Source organism: Lepidochelys kempii, chromosome 1 (assembly GCF_965140265.1).
Source record: "Lepidochelys kempii isolate rLepKem1 chromosome 1, rLepKem1.hap2, whole genome shotgun sequence".
NCBI classification, from domain to species: Eukaryota; Metazoa; Chordata; order Testudines; family Cheloniidae; genus Lepidochelys; species Lepidochelys kempii.
In genome coordinates, this window is record NC_133256.1 from 321,250,652 (window position 1) to 321,265,105 (window position 14,454).

Sequence of the window (14,454 nt, forward strand, 5' to 3'; positions counted from 1 at the left end):
ATTGAGCTTCTTGAATTTCTCGCTATATGAGGCATGTTTTCTCAGACCTCAAATAATTCTTGTAGCTCCTTACTGAATCCTTTACAGTTTTTCAACATCCCTTTTAAAAGTGTGGATGCCAGAGCTGGACACACTATTCTTTAATAGTGGTATCACTAATACCATATACAGAGGTAATACGACTTCCCTCCTCTTACTTCATATTTCCTGGCTTATACATCCAAGAATTGTGTTGGCCTTTTTATTATTATTAATTAATTAATTTATTATTAAATTTATCACACTGGGAATTCATGTTCAGTTGGTTATCTTCCATTACTGCCAAGTCCTTTCCAGTGTCATAGAATCATAGAATATCAGGGTTGGAAGGGACCTCAGGAGGTCATCTAATCCAACCCCCTGCTCAAAGCTGGACCAATCACTGCATTCCTGTCTCCCATTGCAAGTGTGACCTACAGTTTTTATTCCTAGAATTGTGACCTTGCATTTGGCTGTATTATAATGCATGTTGCTCAGATAAGCCCCTTACCCAAGTGATCCAGATGGGTCTGTATAACTGACCTTTCCCTATCATTATTTACCACTCCACCAATTTTTGTGTCATCTACAAATTTTACTAACAATGTTTTTATATTTTCTTCTAGATCATTGATACAGATATTGAACAGCAGTGGGCCAAGAACAGATAACAAATCCCTGCAGGACCCCACTAGAACCCCTCCCCCCCCATTTACAATTACTTTTTGTAAACTGAATGCCGAGTTAATTGATATAAAAAAAGTAGACTAGCTCATTTTTAGCAAGGTAATTCCGAAGCATTGTTAATACCATCAGTATTACTTCCTGGCATTTTCATACTGCAATGTCCATTGTGTCAGGGACATGACCACCCTTTTCATTTTCCTCTCCATGATTCGGTTACTATAATTTACTGTAATATCCTTAACCTTAAGCCATTTTAAAAAGTCTTTTTAAGTTAGAGAATACATTTTATATCATACAAGGCCACTCCTTACAACCTCCCCAGTCAATTTAAGAAGCCGGGAGGACTGTAAGCTATGTGTGTTTGAGGGAATTATTCATCTGTCTGTGTGGAATGAGAGTTGTTTAACGAGTCATGCACTGATGAACACAAAATGAAAAAGAATGTTGGAGCACAAATAATACTAAGGGGCTGGCACTGGGCCTGGCTTTTATGGGTTTCTGTAAATGAACAATCACATTTCAGGGAGAGGTTTTTAATCCCCTGTGGACTATTGATAAACAGACAATGATTTATTTTCTCTGTTCCTTACCTGAAAAAGGCAGAGTTTCAGTGCTGCAGCCTGCACAGATATTTGCCAGTGGAAGCATAAAGAACCATACCTTTGTTAATATAGCAAAAGAATTTTTATTTTGAGGGCTAAACTTTCAGCAGGACTTGGTGTATTAAATTTGATGGAATTTGATGTGAGGGATAAAAGAGAGAGTCAAAAGTGTTATCCTGACCCTGTCACTATCCAACATGAACAGTTAAACTTGCTTCAGGGTTCTGAGTACAGAGACTTTGGCCTACTTAGACCCATGTCAAACAAGTTAGAAAGGTCATGCCAGAATCTGAAAATGTATTGATTGTGATGTACAGAATAGAAAGAATCCAAAACAAAGCATAAAGCGTTTTGAAATTAAAATTGAGTGGTTATGCAAACCAATCTTAATCAAAACTTTCCAAAGGATATCGGGTAGAGTCCCTTGTTTTATCAAATACCCCTTCTTAGGAGGGAAGAAGGTGTTAGTTCTGTTGTTGGATTTTTAACTCAGCTCTGGGTTCTTATGATTATTCCCACTTTTGGCAAAACAGACAGAAAAAAGGGGGAGGAAAAATAGGACAGCAAAGGTGGGGGGAGAATACAGCTTTCTGTAAATTCACAGGCTCAGGGTGGCTGGTCGGTCATGGACGCATGCTCTGGGTTAGCAGCTCATCCATGATGGATGTTGCTCTGGGACTTACTTGCCCAGTCTGGGACATCATCTGGCTAGTCTTGGCAGATCTCTCACTTTCATGAGTCCTTCTTAGATTGAACAGAGCTAGATCTCACATGTATCAATCTGTGATCATTGCTGGTGATGGTCAGGCATCTTCACAACCCAGTTGAGGGTCTGGATGTCTCCGAAGATCCTTGAGGTTCACCAGCAATGGGCAGAGTTTCAGGAGTGCAGCAACAGCCTGTTAGCCAGTCCCAAGGGAATCCCCCAAGCATCCATGTTTTTGTTCTTTGAAGTCTTTTTTTAAGGGTTCAGAAAGGGGTATAATGGGTGGAATAGACCATCTACTCATTATCTACACCACCAATTAGCCTAATTACCAATATCCCAATTTTGTCCATCATTATCTAGTTTCAAACTATTACCTTAGTCTAGTCTTGGTTCAGATCAGTGGCCCTTTTTAGTTCATACTTAACCGTACTCTTTCTATCATTTTGAGTTGTTATTCATTCTATAAACTTTCACCCATCTTCCAAAAATTGAACTGCAATTGGGGTAGGCCTGCTTAGACCCCAATTGTTACACCGTTGGAAAATTAGCTATGGTATCCAAGATCCTTTGGAATTCACCTTAGGGCTAAGTGGTCCTTTAGTAGTGCATTAATCTAGTGCTGGCCCTAGCATGAGGTATTTTTTCCTTCTACTTATTAGGTTTATGTACCTTTAACTGAGGAGACAGTGCCTCGGAGAGAGGTGAGACTTAATGTTTACAAGTGCTTAGATCGCATAAGGCTCTAGGATGAAGACTGTGGCCAGTAACTGCATTCCTCAGGCATAATGGAACTTTTTACCACCTGGGTAAAGCTCATTAGTGCAGAGGTGGAGCTTTCTCAGGGGCCAGTCCAAGCCTGAGGGATGAACTCCCACAGGAACCCAGAACCATCACAAACTTCATCACCTTCCACTCCTGTGCAAGGCGCACTTCTTCCGCCTGGACTGCTCTAGTATAAACACACAGCAGCATGTACATTAAAAAAAACAAAACCATAACAAAACCCTACCAAAACAAAACACTCCACTGCACACACAATCCTCCCCCTGGGGAGAGGATGTGAGAGAGAATGAACTTCACGTGGCAGATGTTAGCCACATCACTTAAGGCACTATTAGAAGGTTCTCAGGGCTTATGGGGATTAGGGAAGTATATGTAGAACCTATGTAGATGTCTTGGGGGCTTTTAGTTGTAGATTGGCTTCAGGATAGGGATCAGTCAGCCCCATAAAGCCCTAATGTACCATTTGTAGTTATCAGAGTAGCAGCCGTGTTAGTCTGTATCCGCAAAAAGAAAAGGAGTACTTGTGGCACCTTAGAGACTAACACATTTATTTGCGCATAAGCTTTCGTGAGCTACAGCTCACTGCATCGGATGTTCATGTGGCAGCTAAGCCTGCTTTGTTGAATCCATCTGACTCTTTGCCATTGTGTATGTGTTACATTGTCAGGAGGACGATCTATATGATCCCTCAGACTGTGAAATGGAACCAAAAGTCAGAGGTTGCAATCAGCAGCCTTGCTAAGAAACTTTTTGCCTCTTGGCTTCCATCTTGGTTTTGTGAATCTTAAACTATTAAAAGTAGTGGAGACTCCATGCCTTGCTTCTGCAAAAATGCTGTTTTCTTGTTAAATTGTTAAGTGTTGCACACAGAACAAGGTGAGTGTGTTAGAATGGCCCAAGCCATCAAAGGTACAGCAAATACGCACAAAGAAATTAACTTCAGAAAAGAGTCCTAGGGGTGGGGGTTTAATAACTGAAAGAATTTTAGACTGAAATATGTAATTCTCAACAGTCAGACCACATGCAGGCCACACAATCTAAAAATAAAGGCTTACAAACTCACTTTCCTTAAAGCTCTTAAGACTATGACAAAATAATTAAATCAATTTTAATGTACAGTTTTTTTCAAAGACTTATTAATATTTTCTTTAACATCTAGTGAATATCCAGTCTTGTGTGTGTTGCAAGGGTCGTTGGTTCAGCAGGAGCAGCTGTAATCTCAGTGTTCTTTTCCCTTCCCCAGTTTGTGTGCACTGTGATAGCCATCCTCCTGCACTACTTCTACATGAGCACCTTTGCCTGGATGTTTGTGGAACAGCTCCACATCTACCGCATGCTGACTGAAGTGAGGAACATCAATTTTGGACATATGAGGTTCTACTATGTCGTTGGTTGGGGGATTCCTGCTATTATAACAGGTAGGGGAAGTAGGTCACCAAAGCTGAAAAGGCAAAACAACTTCATTCCTTTCCCCTCCCCCTCTATTTAGGACAGCATTAAAGCATGTGCTTAACTTCTGTTGTAGTCAGTGGCGCTTAAGTGCTTTCCTGAATCAGGGCAATAACCACCAGCAAACAAGAAGACATCAGACTGAACTAGACAAATCAGCACAATGAATGCTGCTTGCCCTAATGAAAGTAATTTTCTGATATTTACAGCGGTAAAAACATATTTGAATTCAGATCAAATCAAGATGTATTGAAAGCACTCGGAAGTAACATTGTATTGTAATTACTTACTCTGTAGGTTAGAGAGATTTTGCTCGTCCTATGCTGGTAGACTAAGGTTATGTCTACACTGCGATAGAACAGCTGCGATAGAAAGTTGAACTTACAAATGTAGAATTATGCTTTCAAAAATAAAACAATGTAAAACTTTAGAGCCTACAAGTCCACTCAGTCCTACTTCTTGGTCAGCCAATTGCTAAGACAAACAAGTTTGTTTGCATTTGCAGGAGATAATGCTGCCCACTACTTGTTTACAATGTCACCTGAAAGTGAAAACAGACGTTCACATGACACTGTTGTAGCCAGCATTGCAAGATATTTACGTGTCAGATGCACTAAAGATTCATATGTCCTTCATGCTTCAACCACCATTCCAGAGGACATGCATGCATGCCGTGAAAGTGTTCTTAAAATGAACAACATGTGGTGGGTCATCATCTGAGACTGCTATAACATGAAATACATGGCAGAATGCGGGTTAAACAGAGCAAGAGACATACTATTTTCCCCCAAGGAGTTCAGTCAAAATTTAATTAACACATTATTTTTTTAACTAGTGTCATCAGCATGGAAGCATGTTCTCTGAAATGGTGGCCAAAGCATGAAGGGGCACGTAAATACCTTGTAATGCCGGCTACAAAAGTGCCATGTGAAATCCTGTTCTCACTTTCAGGTGACATTGTAAATAAGAAGCTGGCAGCGTTATCTCCCATAAACGAACTTGTTTCTCTTAGCAATTGGCTGAATAAGAAGTAGGACTGAGTGGACTTGTAGGCTTTACATTATTGTGTTTTGGAGTGCAGTTATGTAACAAAAAATCTACATTTGTAAGTTGCACTTTCACAATAAAGAGATTGCTACTACAGTACTTGTATGAGGTGAATTGAAAAAGACTATTTCTTTTGTTTAGCATTTTTAGAGTGCAAATATTTGTAATAAAAAATAATAATATAAAGTGAGCACTGTATATATACTCAGTATTCTGTGTTGTAATTGAAATCAATATATTTGAAAATGTAGAAAAACATCCACAAATATTTAATACATTTCAATTGGGATTCTGTTGTTTAACAGTATGATTAAAACTGCGATTAATTGCGATTAATTTTTTTAATCACGATTCATTTTTTTGTTAATCGCCTGAGTTAATTAACAGCACTAACATATCTATATTAGAAAAGTTCTGCTGCACAAGTGGAAGGGCAGCACAGTGCACAGAGAGGTTTTGTGGGCTGGGCTGGAGGGTTCTGTAGATAGCGTGGCAACCCTTGTCATGCCAGCTGAATATTACTGAACTGAGAAATTTTAAGAAAGATTCTGTGCCACCTGTATTAAATTCTATGGGCTCAATCCTACCCTCAGATGATGTACCCTTTTAATTTATCATTGATTTCAGTAGTAGTTGAACAGTGTTCCTGAGAGAGCCAAAGCTAGCCCCATTCACTTAGAGGATTATAGGATGGGATTTGGAAAGTGAAATCACTTTTACTGTAATCTTAGAGCCAGATGTTTGGCCAAATTGTGGTTAAAGCCCCACTAATGGCAGGATTGAGTCCTGAGCACTGAGTCTGTGTCTGCAGAATTACAGCTGTATAAAATATTTTACGGACCTTTAATCATTTATGGCTAATTCTTTCTGGGTGGTGACTGCTAAAGACTGTGGTGCAAAAACCAATTATAGTGAGAGGGAGAGGAGGCAGTCCCATCTCAAGTCCATACTTCAGAGGAAACAGATCCAATATCCCTTTGCCAAACAGCCACAGATGAATTTTCATAGCCTGGAAGGCCTGTACCAGATGTGAACGTTGGCTTTGGGCCAAACTTTAAATAGGCAGGGTGAAATACAGCTACCTTCCCTCTACCCTACTCAGTGACTTTTCATCAAAGCATTAAGGCCCCTTTCAGTGAATTATTTATGAATGTATTGGACTATGTGCACAAGTACTCTCATATAAGTGAATGAGGTTATCATGCTTAAATGCCTTGTTGAATCAGGACCTAAAGGTATTGCAATTACCATCTTCCTGACTCCCAAATAATATAATGTGCAATAGTCATCTTCCTTATAATATCTGTCAAGTGCCTCTCTGGGATAAATTTCTGCATCGTTAAGAAGGAATAGCTGTGCAGTGTTGTACAGAAAATAAGTTGATGGTCTCAGCCATTTCTACATGGACAAGTGTCAACATTGCAAAATCTACCACCACATTTGGCATCACTGTAGGTGCTCTGAGCAAAGAGACTAAGGACTGTATGGGCATAGGGACTGTCCTAGAGATGGCTTCCCCAGGCCAGGATTGAAGTAGATTACGCTGCTTCTGCCCAGGCTGTAACCTGTTCTGTGAAAAAATGTCTCCATTTTCTAGAGCTCTCATTCATAAGCACTAACACAAGGTTGTTGCGTTTTTTTGGTTTTTTTTTAAGAAAAGAAGGAATTGCTTTACTTACCCATGAAACTACAATATTTGGTTTCAAGCCACTGCTAAAGGAGGATCTCTTAGGTTGAGACTTTCATATCTGTTTGGTTTATAAGAGAAATAATTATGTATGTCATTATGGGGCACTGACTTATTGAAATTTCTCAAAATGTCTCTCACCCTAAATGCTTTGTTACTCTCTCTTAATCCTGCTATATAAAATTAATTGAAACTGAATTATTGTGGCACACACATTTATTATAGGTTTTATATGGTCCAACTTCGTATTGGTCAGCGGAAGAATTGGGAGTAGTATTTAATATGGAATGATGGTTGGTTTTATGTTTAGACTTTGGAAAAGTGTAAGTGTTGTTTTCTATTTCTGGAATTTCTTATTAACCACGTTATCGTTGTTCATCACTCGGATTGATTCTAAAATCTTGTGATTGATTAGGCATGGTATAAACATCCCGATCCTACAGTGATCATCATTAATTTTCCCTGTTATCCTTTTCTTTCTGTTTTGTGATTTAGGTCTTGCTGTGGGTCTGGACCCACAGGGCTATGGGAACCCTGACTTCTGCTGGCTTTCTGTTCATGATACCCTTATCTGGAGTTTTGCAGGCCCTATTGTGATCGTTGTGGTCGTAAGTATTGTGGAGTTTGCATCTTGCGCTGACTGTTCTCTGTTACTGTCTTTTTATTTTTGTTTGATCACTATCTATTCATAATCTTATTTAAATGTGAAACTGTTGTATCCAATCTAGAATCCCTTGTGAAAGTAAGTGCAGTTCACATGAGTACTCCCATTGAAATCAATGGACCTACTTGCATGAGAAAGGACTGATTGTATGAGTAAAGGTTACATGGTCAGGCCCATGTTTTCTACTTTTTCCTACCCCCTGATGAGAGTTTCATTTAAACTCATTGTTTAGGGCTGTCTTATCAGATTTGTATTAATGCAAACTCAGTAGCATAGTATCCCAAGAAGGTTGCTAATGGTCATTGGCTCAAAGCTCAGTCAGTTTGGCAATATGAAGAAACCCCTAACAACAAGAGAAAAGCTCTTGGCACTGAAGACTTTTGATGTTAAAAAAAATTCCATTGTCAGTGAAACACAAGCTCTGATAAGTTCAGGAAGAAAGATCTACTTTGTGTTATTTACATTTCCCTTTCAGATCAACACGGTCATCTTTATACTAGCAGTGAAAGCATCATGCAGACGAAGACAACGCTCATTTGAAAAAACTGGAGTCATGTAAGTTTGCAGTCAAGGCTCAAAAACTGGTGAGAAGATCCCTGACCAGGAATAATAAAGAGACAGATCATGTCCTCTATAAAGAGAACTGTAGAGGGTGGGGAAAGAAGCAGAATGCTGTACAAACAGGGGCAGTTTGTGCTGGGCAGAAGAGGCTGAACCAGTGTGCCATCCTTTCTCCCCAACCCCACTCCTGGGCTCTGTAGAAACCCCTCCATGGACTAGGGGCTCTGCATCTTTGGTGGGGATATAGCAAGGCATGGAAGGGGAAGACATGAGGCCCAGAGAGTTCTCCCTTTCTTCCTCATGCACCATCAGATTTATAGGTGTGCCTCCAGGAGTGCTCTTTCCTGCTGCTGTTTTGGCAAAGGTCTTTTGAGGCAACATGTCCATCCCAATCCACAGAAGGATATGTTCTCCTCACCGCCATTTGAGATGGTCTGAGTCAGAAATTCCACATGCTGAAACTTGCTGAGTTTCCTGGCTCTGTGATAGACTGTTTCCATTTAAGTCATGTTTTACCCAAAGCTTGTAATTTACCTGTGAACTATAATGTGATTAGCTAGTGGTTAGACAGCCCCGTTTTTCAAATTAATAAACTATATGAGATTTCCCAAGGCATCCACTAACTGTTCCTTGAACACATGGACTGGTGAGCAGTTTTAGAAACAATAAGAAAAAAAGTGATTTCTTTAAAAGTTATCGTTTGCTTTGTTTTGTTTTTTAATCTCCTTAAGTGAAGAGTGTCTAATTGCCATATAATGGAAGGTCATATTTGTCCCAGAATCTATATTCTATAAAAACAAGCCTTTAACAATAGAACTATCTCCATAGTTTTTTTAAATGTAAGTGAAAATAGTATTTCTAAACAAATAAATACTTCCTGGAATATCTGCAATCCAAACCTTGCAACATTGTGCTCAGATAGGAGAACCTGAAAGTGAAACTGACAAACAGAACTAAAGCAGACTTTACTGATTTTATTGTCCATGGGGAAGAAATTCAAGAAGTAAACAAACAGCAGAGTGTCAAGGAAAGTGGACTTCTAACATGTTTGTTTGAATGGTCTAAGGTCTGAGTAGCTTGAGAGTAGTTCTCGGAATCAGGAGCTACTGAATTCTTTCTGTTCAAACATTCAGAAAGGGCCTGCCCAGTCACTAGGATATCCAGACGCTTATCTCCCTGTTCTATTCCTGACTCAGCCATGGCCGTGGGCAACTCATTTAACATTTCCCCAGCTGCTAATAATACTGCCTTGAGGAATGTGGCCTCTGAACATCCTCACTTATGAGATCTGCTAGTTGTGGCACTGAACCATGGGAAACTTTTGGAAAGTAATGCCAACCGGAGCATCATGCTGCTCGCAGCACCAAACTTCAGAGCTGAGATTGTGTAAGAGCCATGCAGCTCCAGCCTCAATCCCTCCTTTCTGCAGCAAATTGTGGATCTAGGAACTATCTCTCTGTGCCAGGAGAGAGAATTATTACTTGGTGCTTATTGACCACTTTATTTGTCAAAGTGCTTCACAGACATTAACTAATTAACTCCAGTAACCCAGTGAGGTACATCAGCTGGCATTATTAGCCCAATTTTACAGATAGGGAAACTGAGGCACCAAAAGATTAAATGACTTGTGCAAGATCACAGTGAGTCATTGACAGAGCCAGAATTAAGGTTCTGGCATTTCTGTCACCTAGACCCATAAACAGTTCACTGGGCCATGCTGCTGCTCCAAGCCAGGATCTGTGCCCTGTATAGTGAATGTGCATTCTAAGAGCAAAGTGCATTAAAAATTATAGCTGGCATATGGGGTGTTAGATTGTATTATTTTATTATTTTTCTGCCTTAATGCAATTAACTTTGTGTATTTACTTTAGCTCCGGGCTGCGAACTGCTTTCCTCCTCCTGCTGCTGATCAGTGCCACATGGTTACTGGGGTTGATGGCAGTGAATAGTGATGTCATGACATTCCATTATCTCTTTGCCATCTTCAGCTGCTTACAAGTAAGTTATATAACATTAAGTTACTGTACCTCTTCAGATCTAGAAAATGCTGCATATTGAACAGCCATCTCCCTGCAGTGCTGCTCCATTAACAGGGAAAATCCATTAAATCCAGTATCAAGCCAGAGCAGCTACCTTTTAAAACTGAGTTTCCAAATGAAGACGATGGAAGGTCCTAGGTGCAGTTTCCACCCCCTTTATCGCAAAGGGCGGAACTATCACACCCTTCAATAAATGGAGCTTTCTATTCTCTCAGTGGTTCCGGATGTACTGCTAGTGGAATTCATGGTGGGCAATTTCACCACTAATAAAAGGAAATGGTTTACCTCAGACACAACCTTCTGCCTGAGACTGTCAAATAAACTCTAGTTATGGTCTCTTCTGCGTTAACACTGGCGTTCTTGCTAGCAGTAGCAAGAAGTTGTGGTTTTCCACGCCATGTGGACAGCTTACAATTGAATTTACTGTAGGAAAGACAAATGGAGAAGATGACTTTCATTTATGTTAGAGAAGCTGTTAAGAGGTTGAAGGTCCTAGCACACACCCCAGCTGATCAATAGGGGCCTGGTGAGGAGATAGTAATGGGATTCAGAATCCAGTCACTATTTGAATTTGGTCCAGGATGGTAGTGACCAAAAGTCGATTGCGTCTTGTTGGCCTGTGTGAAATGAATGAATGGACAGGTATCCACAGTACAAAAACCATCATCAGAAATGGGGTACCCTGGTTGTCAGGCTCAGTAAAGGGGTCATGGTCCCTGCTTTCCTCTCAAGGTGGTTCCTTCAGCTCAGGGTGGAGGCACATTTGTGGGCCAGCCTGGGGGATGCTGACAGTGCCATTGCCTGTGTTACAGCTGGTCTGTATGGAAATAAATCCAGTTACTGGAGATGTAAATCCTTTCACAAACCTGAACAAAAATTCTAAAGTAAAATGATGTTAAATACAACATAAGTTCAGAGGGAAGAAAATAAGAGACTTACCTTGCCTGGAGAGTCACAGTGCTACATAATGTTTCACATCATTGCTTTCTTTGAACTTTTTTTTTTTTTTAAAGATATATTTTATGTGAATTTCATTAATGAGTAATCCCAATGAGCTAATGTCAGATACGACTAATTTGATTGAATGCTTAGAGAGAGCACGCCTTAAGCTTAATATTAGTCTACCTCAGTTGATTTGTCTGAAATCATGAAACACAGGCATCTTGGGACATTGGTGCTGCTGTAATTTCATGAATGATGAGTTCAAAGCAGTACACCTGCAACCTAAATAAATAACAAATTTGGCAGCTGCACCGAATAAACCCAAAACAAACACACACATGCTACAAAAGCAGCCCATAGATTACAGTGTTCCTGCCAGGAGTATGAATAATCTGCAAAGAGGCTGAATGTAGGAGTAACTGCTGGTTCAGAGGAATATAACACCTGTTAGCACATGGTCTCAACCCCACCCTTAACACTCCTCCGCAGCTCCTGTTTTAGAGGGTTTGCAGAGCGCTCTCTCTCTCTCCTCTCTCTCTCCAGTGTTTTTAAGGGGATCTAGCACAGAAGTGGCCCACTTCTGCTATTCCCAAGGCTTCCACTGCTGTCTATGATATTTTGATGAGTTCCAATGTACCTTTCAGGATTTGGACCCATACCCAGTGTACAAACTCAAAAATATTAATGTTGGTACAACACAAAAGCACCCTGCAATATCCTGAACCATTCGACCTGAACTCTCTTGTGCACATTTGAATAGAATGTTTCCCTCCCAAACTACAAGGGTGCTAACAACCATCCTCTGAGATGCATCGTGGACTTCTCAGAGGAAAATTGTGTTTGTGTTTTCCCAGTCTTTTTGTGGTAATACAAGTAGCTGGTGGAAAAGCATGAATCCCTGAGGGATTGACCATTATCAGTTCACTAAGGACAGTAAGTGTTTAATGCTGTTGTGGTCAGTCATTGCCATTAAAAGCATGTACCGTACGCTGGAATTAAAAGCTGGTTTGAAAAAGGCCGTTCACTAATTTCCAGTTGTATTTTTAATCCAGTAGTAATAAATCATGCATTTATCTTAGATTATTTTTCTCTCTATGTCTAATAATCCAGGGGCTCTTCATTTTCTTCTTCCACTGCGTTTTTAATAAAGAAGTCAGGAAGCACTTGAAGAATACTTTAACTGGAAAGAAACCCCTTCCAGATGACTCTACTACAACAAGAGCTACATTACTAACTGTAAGAGGTCGACTTGGAAAAACGTTTTCTTGTTTATAGTTGTCAGCCACCCACACGTATAATTTTAACTAACTTGTCCATAACAAAATTAATTCTTTCTCCCTGTTTTGAGTGATTCACTGAAAGCCTTTTCATTTTAAAACAGAAATGAAAACTTTTGGGAAAAGGAAATTATTTTCTTCAAGTAAAATGGAGCATCATGAAGCTATTAGCTATTTGCACAAGACTTTGCAAATACTAGTGGCATGGCTTTTTACTAAGGACTTCTTTTTTTATTCCCACAAAGTTGAAAGTAAAGGCAATGTCTGTTAACTGTGGTTGTGCACCTTATTCTAAACTGATTATTTATCAGCAGTTTTCTGCCCAGTTTGTAAAATGTTAACTTGTATAAGTGGTGGTTGAAAGCTGTTAAGTAGAATAGCTAGCTGCCACTGAAATTATATTGCAATATTTTCACGTAAGTAAAAGCAATTCCTTGTTTATAAAAAGATTCTTGTTTACAGTTTCCCCCATAAGGTAATATGTAAAGATTTGTTCTGAGTAATTATTGCTTGGCACTTTTCATGTTCCTACTTACAAGACCGTTACTTAGTTCCCTGGGAGGTAGCTTTTATTATCTTCATTATACAGGTGAGAAACTGCGGCAGGGAGATTAAATATCTGATTCTCAAAAGTGTTGAGCAGTCACAGTTGCCCACAGAGAGGGTTAATGGAAAACTTTACCTCTGCCACTAGACCCCCTTCCATGTGGAGTCCCAACAAGAATCAATTCTCTCTCCTGCCCTACTCGACATTTATATGCAGCCATTAGGTGAACTAGTGAGATGACATGGACTCAATATACAGATGACACGCAGCTCCGCTTATCCTTCACTACCTATGATCCTACCACTAGCATCAAGATGGCCAGTGCTTGGACGAGTTCAGCTCATAGATAAAGAACAGCAGGTTCTTTAAACAGAACTGCAGTAACACAGAGGTGATGCTGATGGGCAAAAGAAAGCATTCTGAGTAGTTTGCAGCCACAATACAGCCTCCTTTGGTTGAAAGTACACACCCACAATTGGTCAATTCAGTCCATAGTTTAGGGGTATTCTTGGATTCCTTGCTGATATTAAGCTCTCCCATAAAAGCACCTGCTAGTAATGCTTTCTACCATCTCCAGTTGGCTAGGAGACTTAGTCCCAGCTTGGCAGATGAAGACCTGGCCTCATTTATTCATGCCTTTGTCACCTCTTGGCTGGACTAAAGTAACATGTTATACCTGGGCAGAAAGCTTCAGCACCTAGGAAATTCCAACTAGGATAGAACATTGCAGTGCAACACAGGCTACTGCGAACACACCATACCTGTCCTCTGCTTCCTACACTGACTTCTCATCGAATATCAAGTAAAGTTTAAGCTCATGGTCCGTATCACCAACGTGCTCATTGGCTTGGGCCCACAATATTTAGATGATCACCTGAATCTCTAGGATAAGGACTGTGGTCAACTACTCTCTTCCTCAGGCACAAGAAAATTCTACAGTCAGGGTAAAGCTTTCTGAGCTTTCTCAGGGGCTGGTCTGTGACTGAGACAAACTCCCACAAATGCTAAGGGTCATCACAACCGTTACTACCTTCCCTTTCAAAAGCCAGGTGCACTTCTTAAATCTGCCTCCTCTGATAAACACCAAGCAGCATATACATAAATAACCAACCTGCCCTGCTAAACCAAACCACTCCACTGAACGCAGAATTCTCCTGCTGGGGAGAGGATGAGAAAGAGATTGAATCACACATGACAGATGTTAGTCACGTTGCTTAATGCACTGCTGGAAGGTGCTCAGATACTGCGGTAATGAGCGCGTATAAGGACTTATAAAAAGAGAAAAGAAAGTCAATGGGAGCTGAGTTTGTGATGCACTTCTGAAAATCAGATGCTGTGTGACTTGTCAGTGGCCAGGGAAGAAGCCTGTGTCAGAGCTGGGATTACATCTCTGGAGTGTCTCATTCCCAGTCCTGTGCTCAGGCCACTCAAACGGTGATGCT

At 40.3% G+C, this 14,454-nt stretch overlaps 1 protein-coding gene across 1 annotated transcript in view; it reads left to right on the plus strand.

Annotated features, from left to right (window-relative positions):
• Positions 1–14,454, plus strand: part of CELSR1 (cadherin EGF LAG seven-pass G-type receptor 1) — a 265,440-nt gene that overhangs the window by 241,777 nt on the left and 9,209 nt on the right. Inside the window, exons 25-29 of the mRNA XM_073328377.1 lie at positions 4,043–4,217; positions 7,478–7,590; positions 8,122–8,201; positions 10,079–10,205; positions 12,299–12,424. Coding sequence (XP_073184478.1) covers positions 4,043–4,217; positions 7,478–7,590; positions 8,122–8,201; positions 10,079–10,205; positions 12,299–12,424 — 621 coding nt within the window. The remainder of the gene's footprint in view (positions 1–4,042; positions 4,218–7,477; positions 7,591–8,121; positions 8,202–10,078; positions 10,206–12,298; positions 12,425–14,454) is intronic.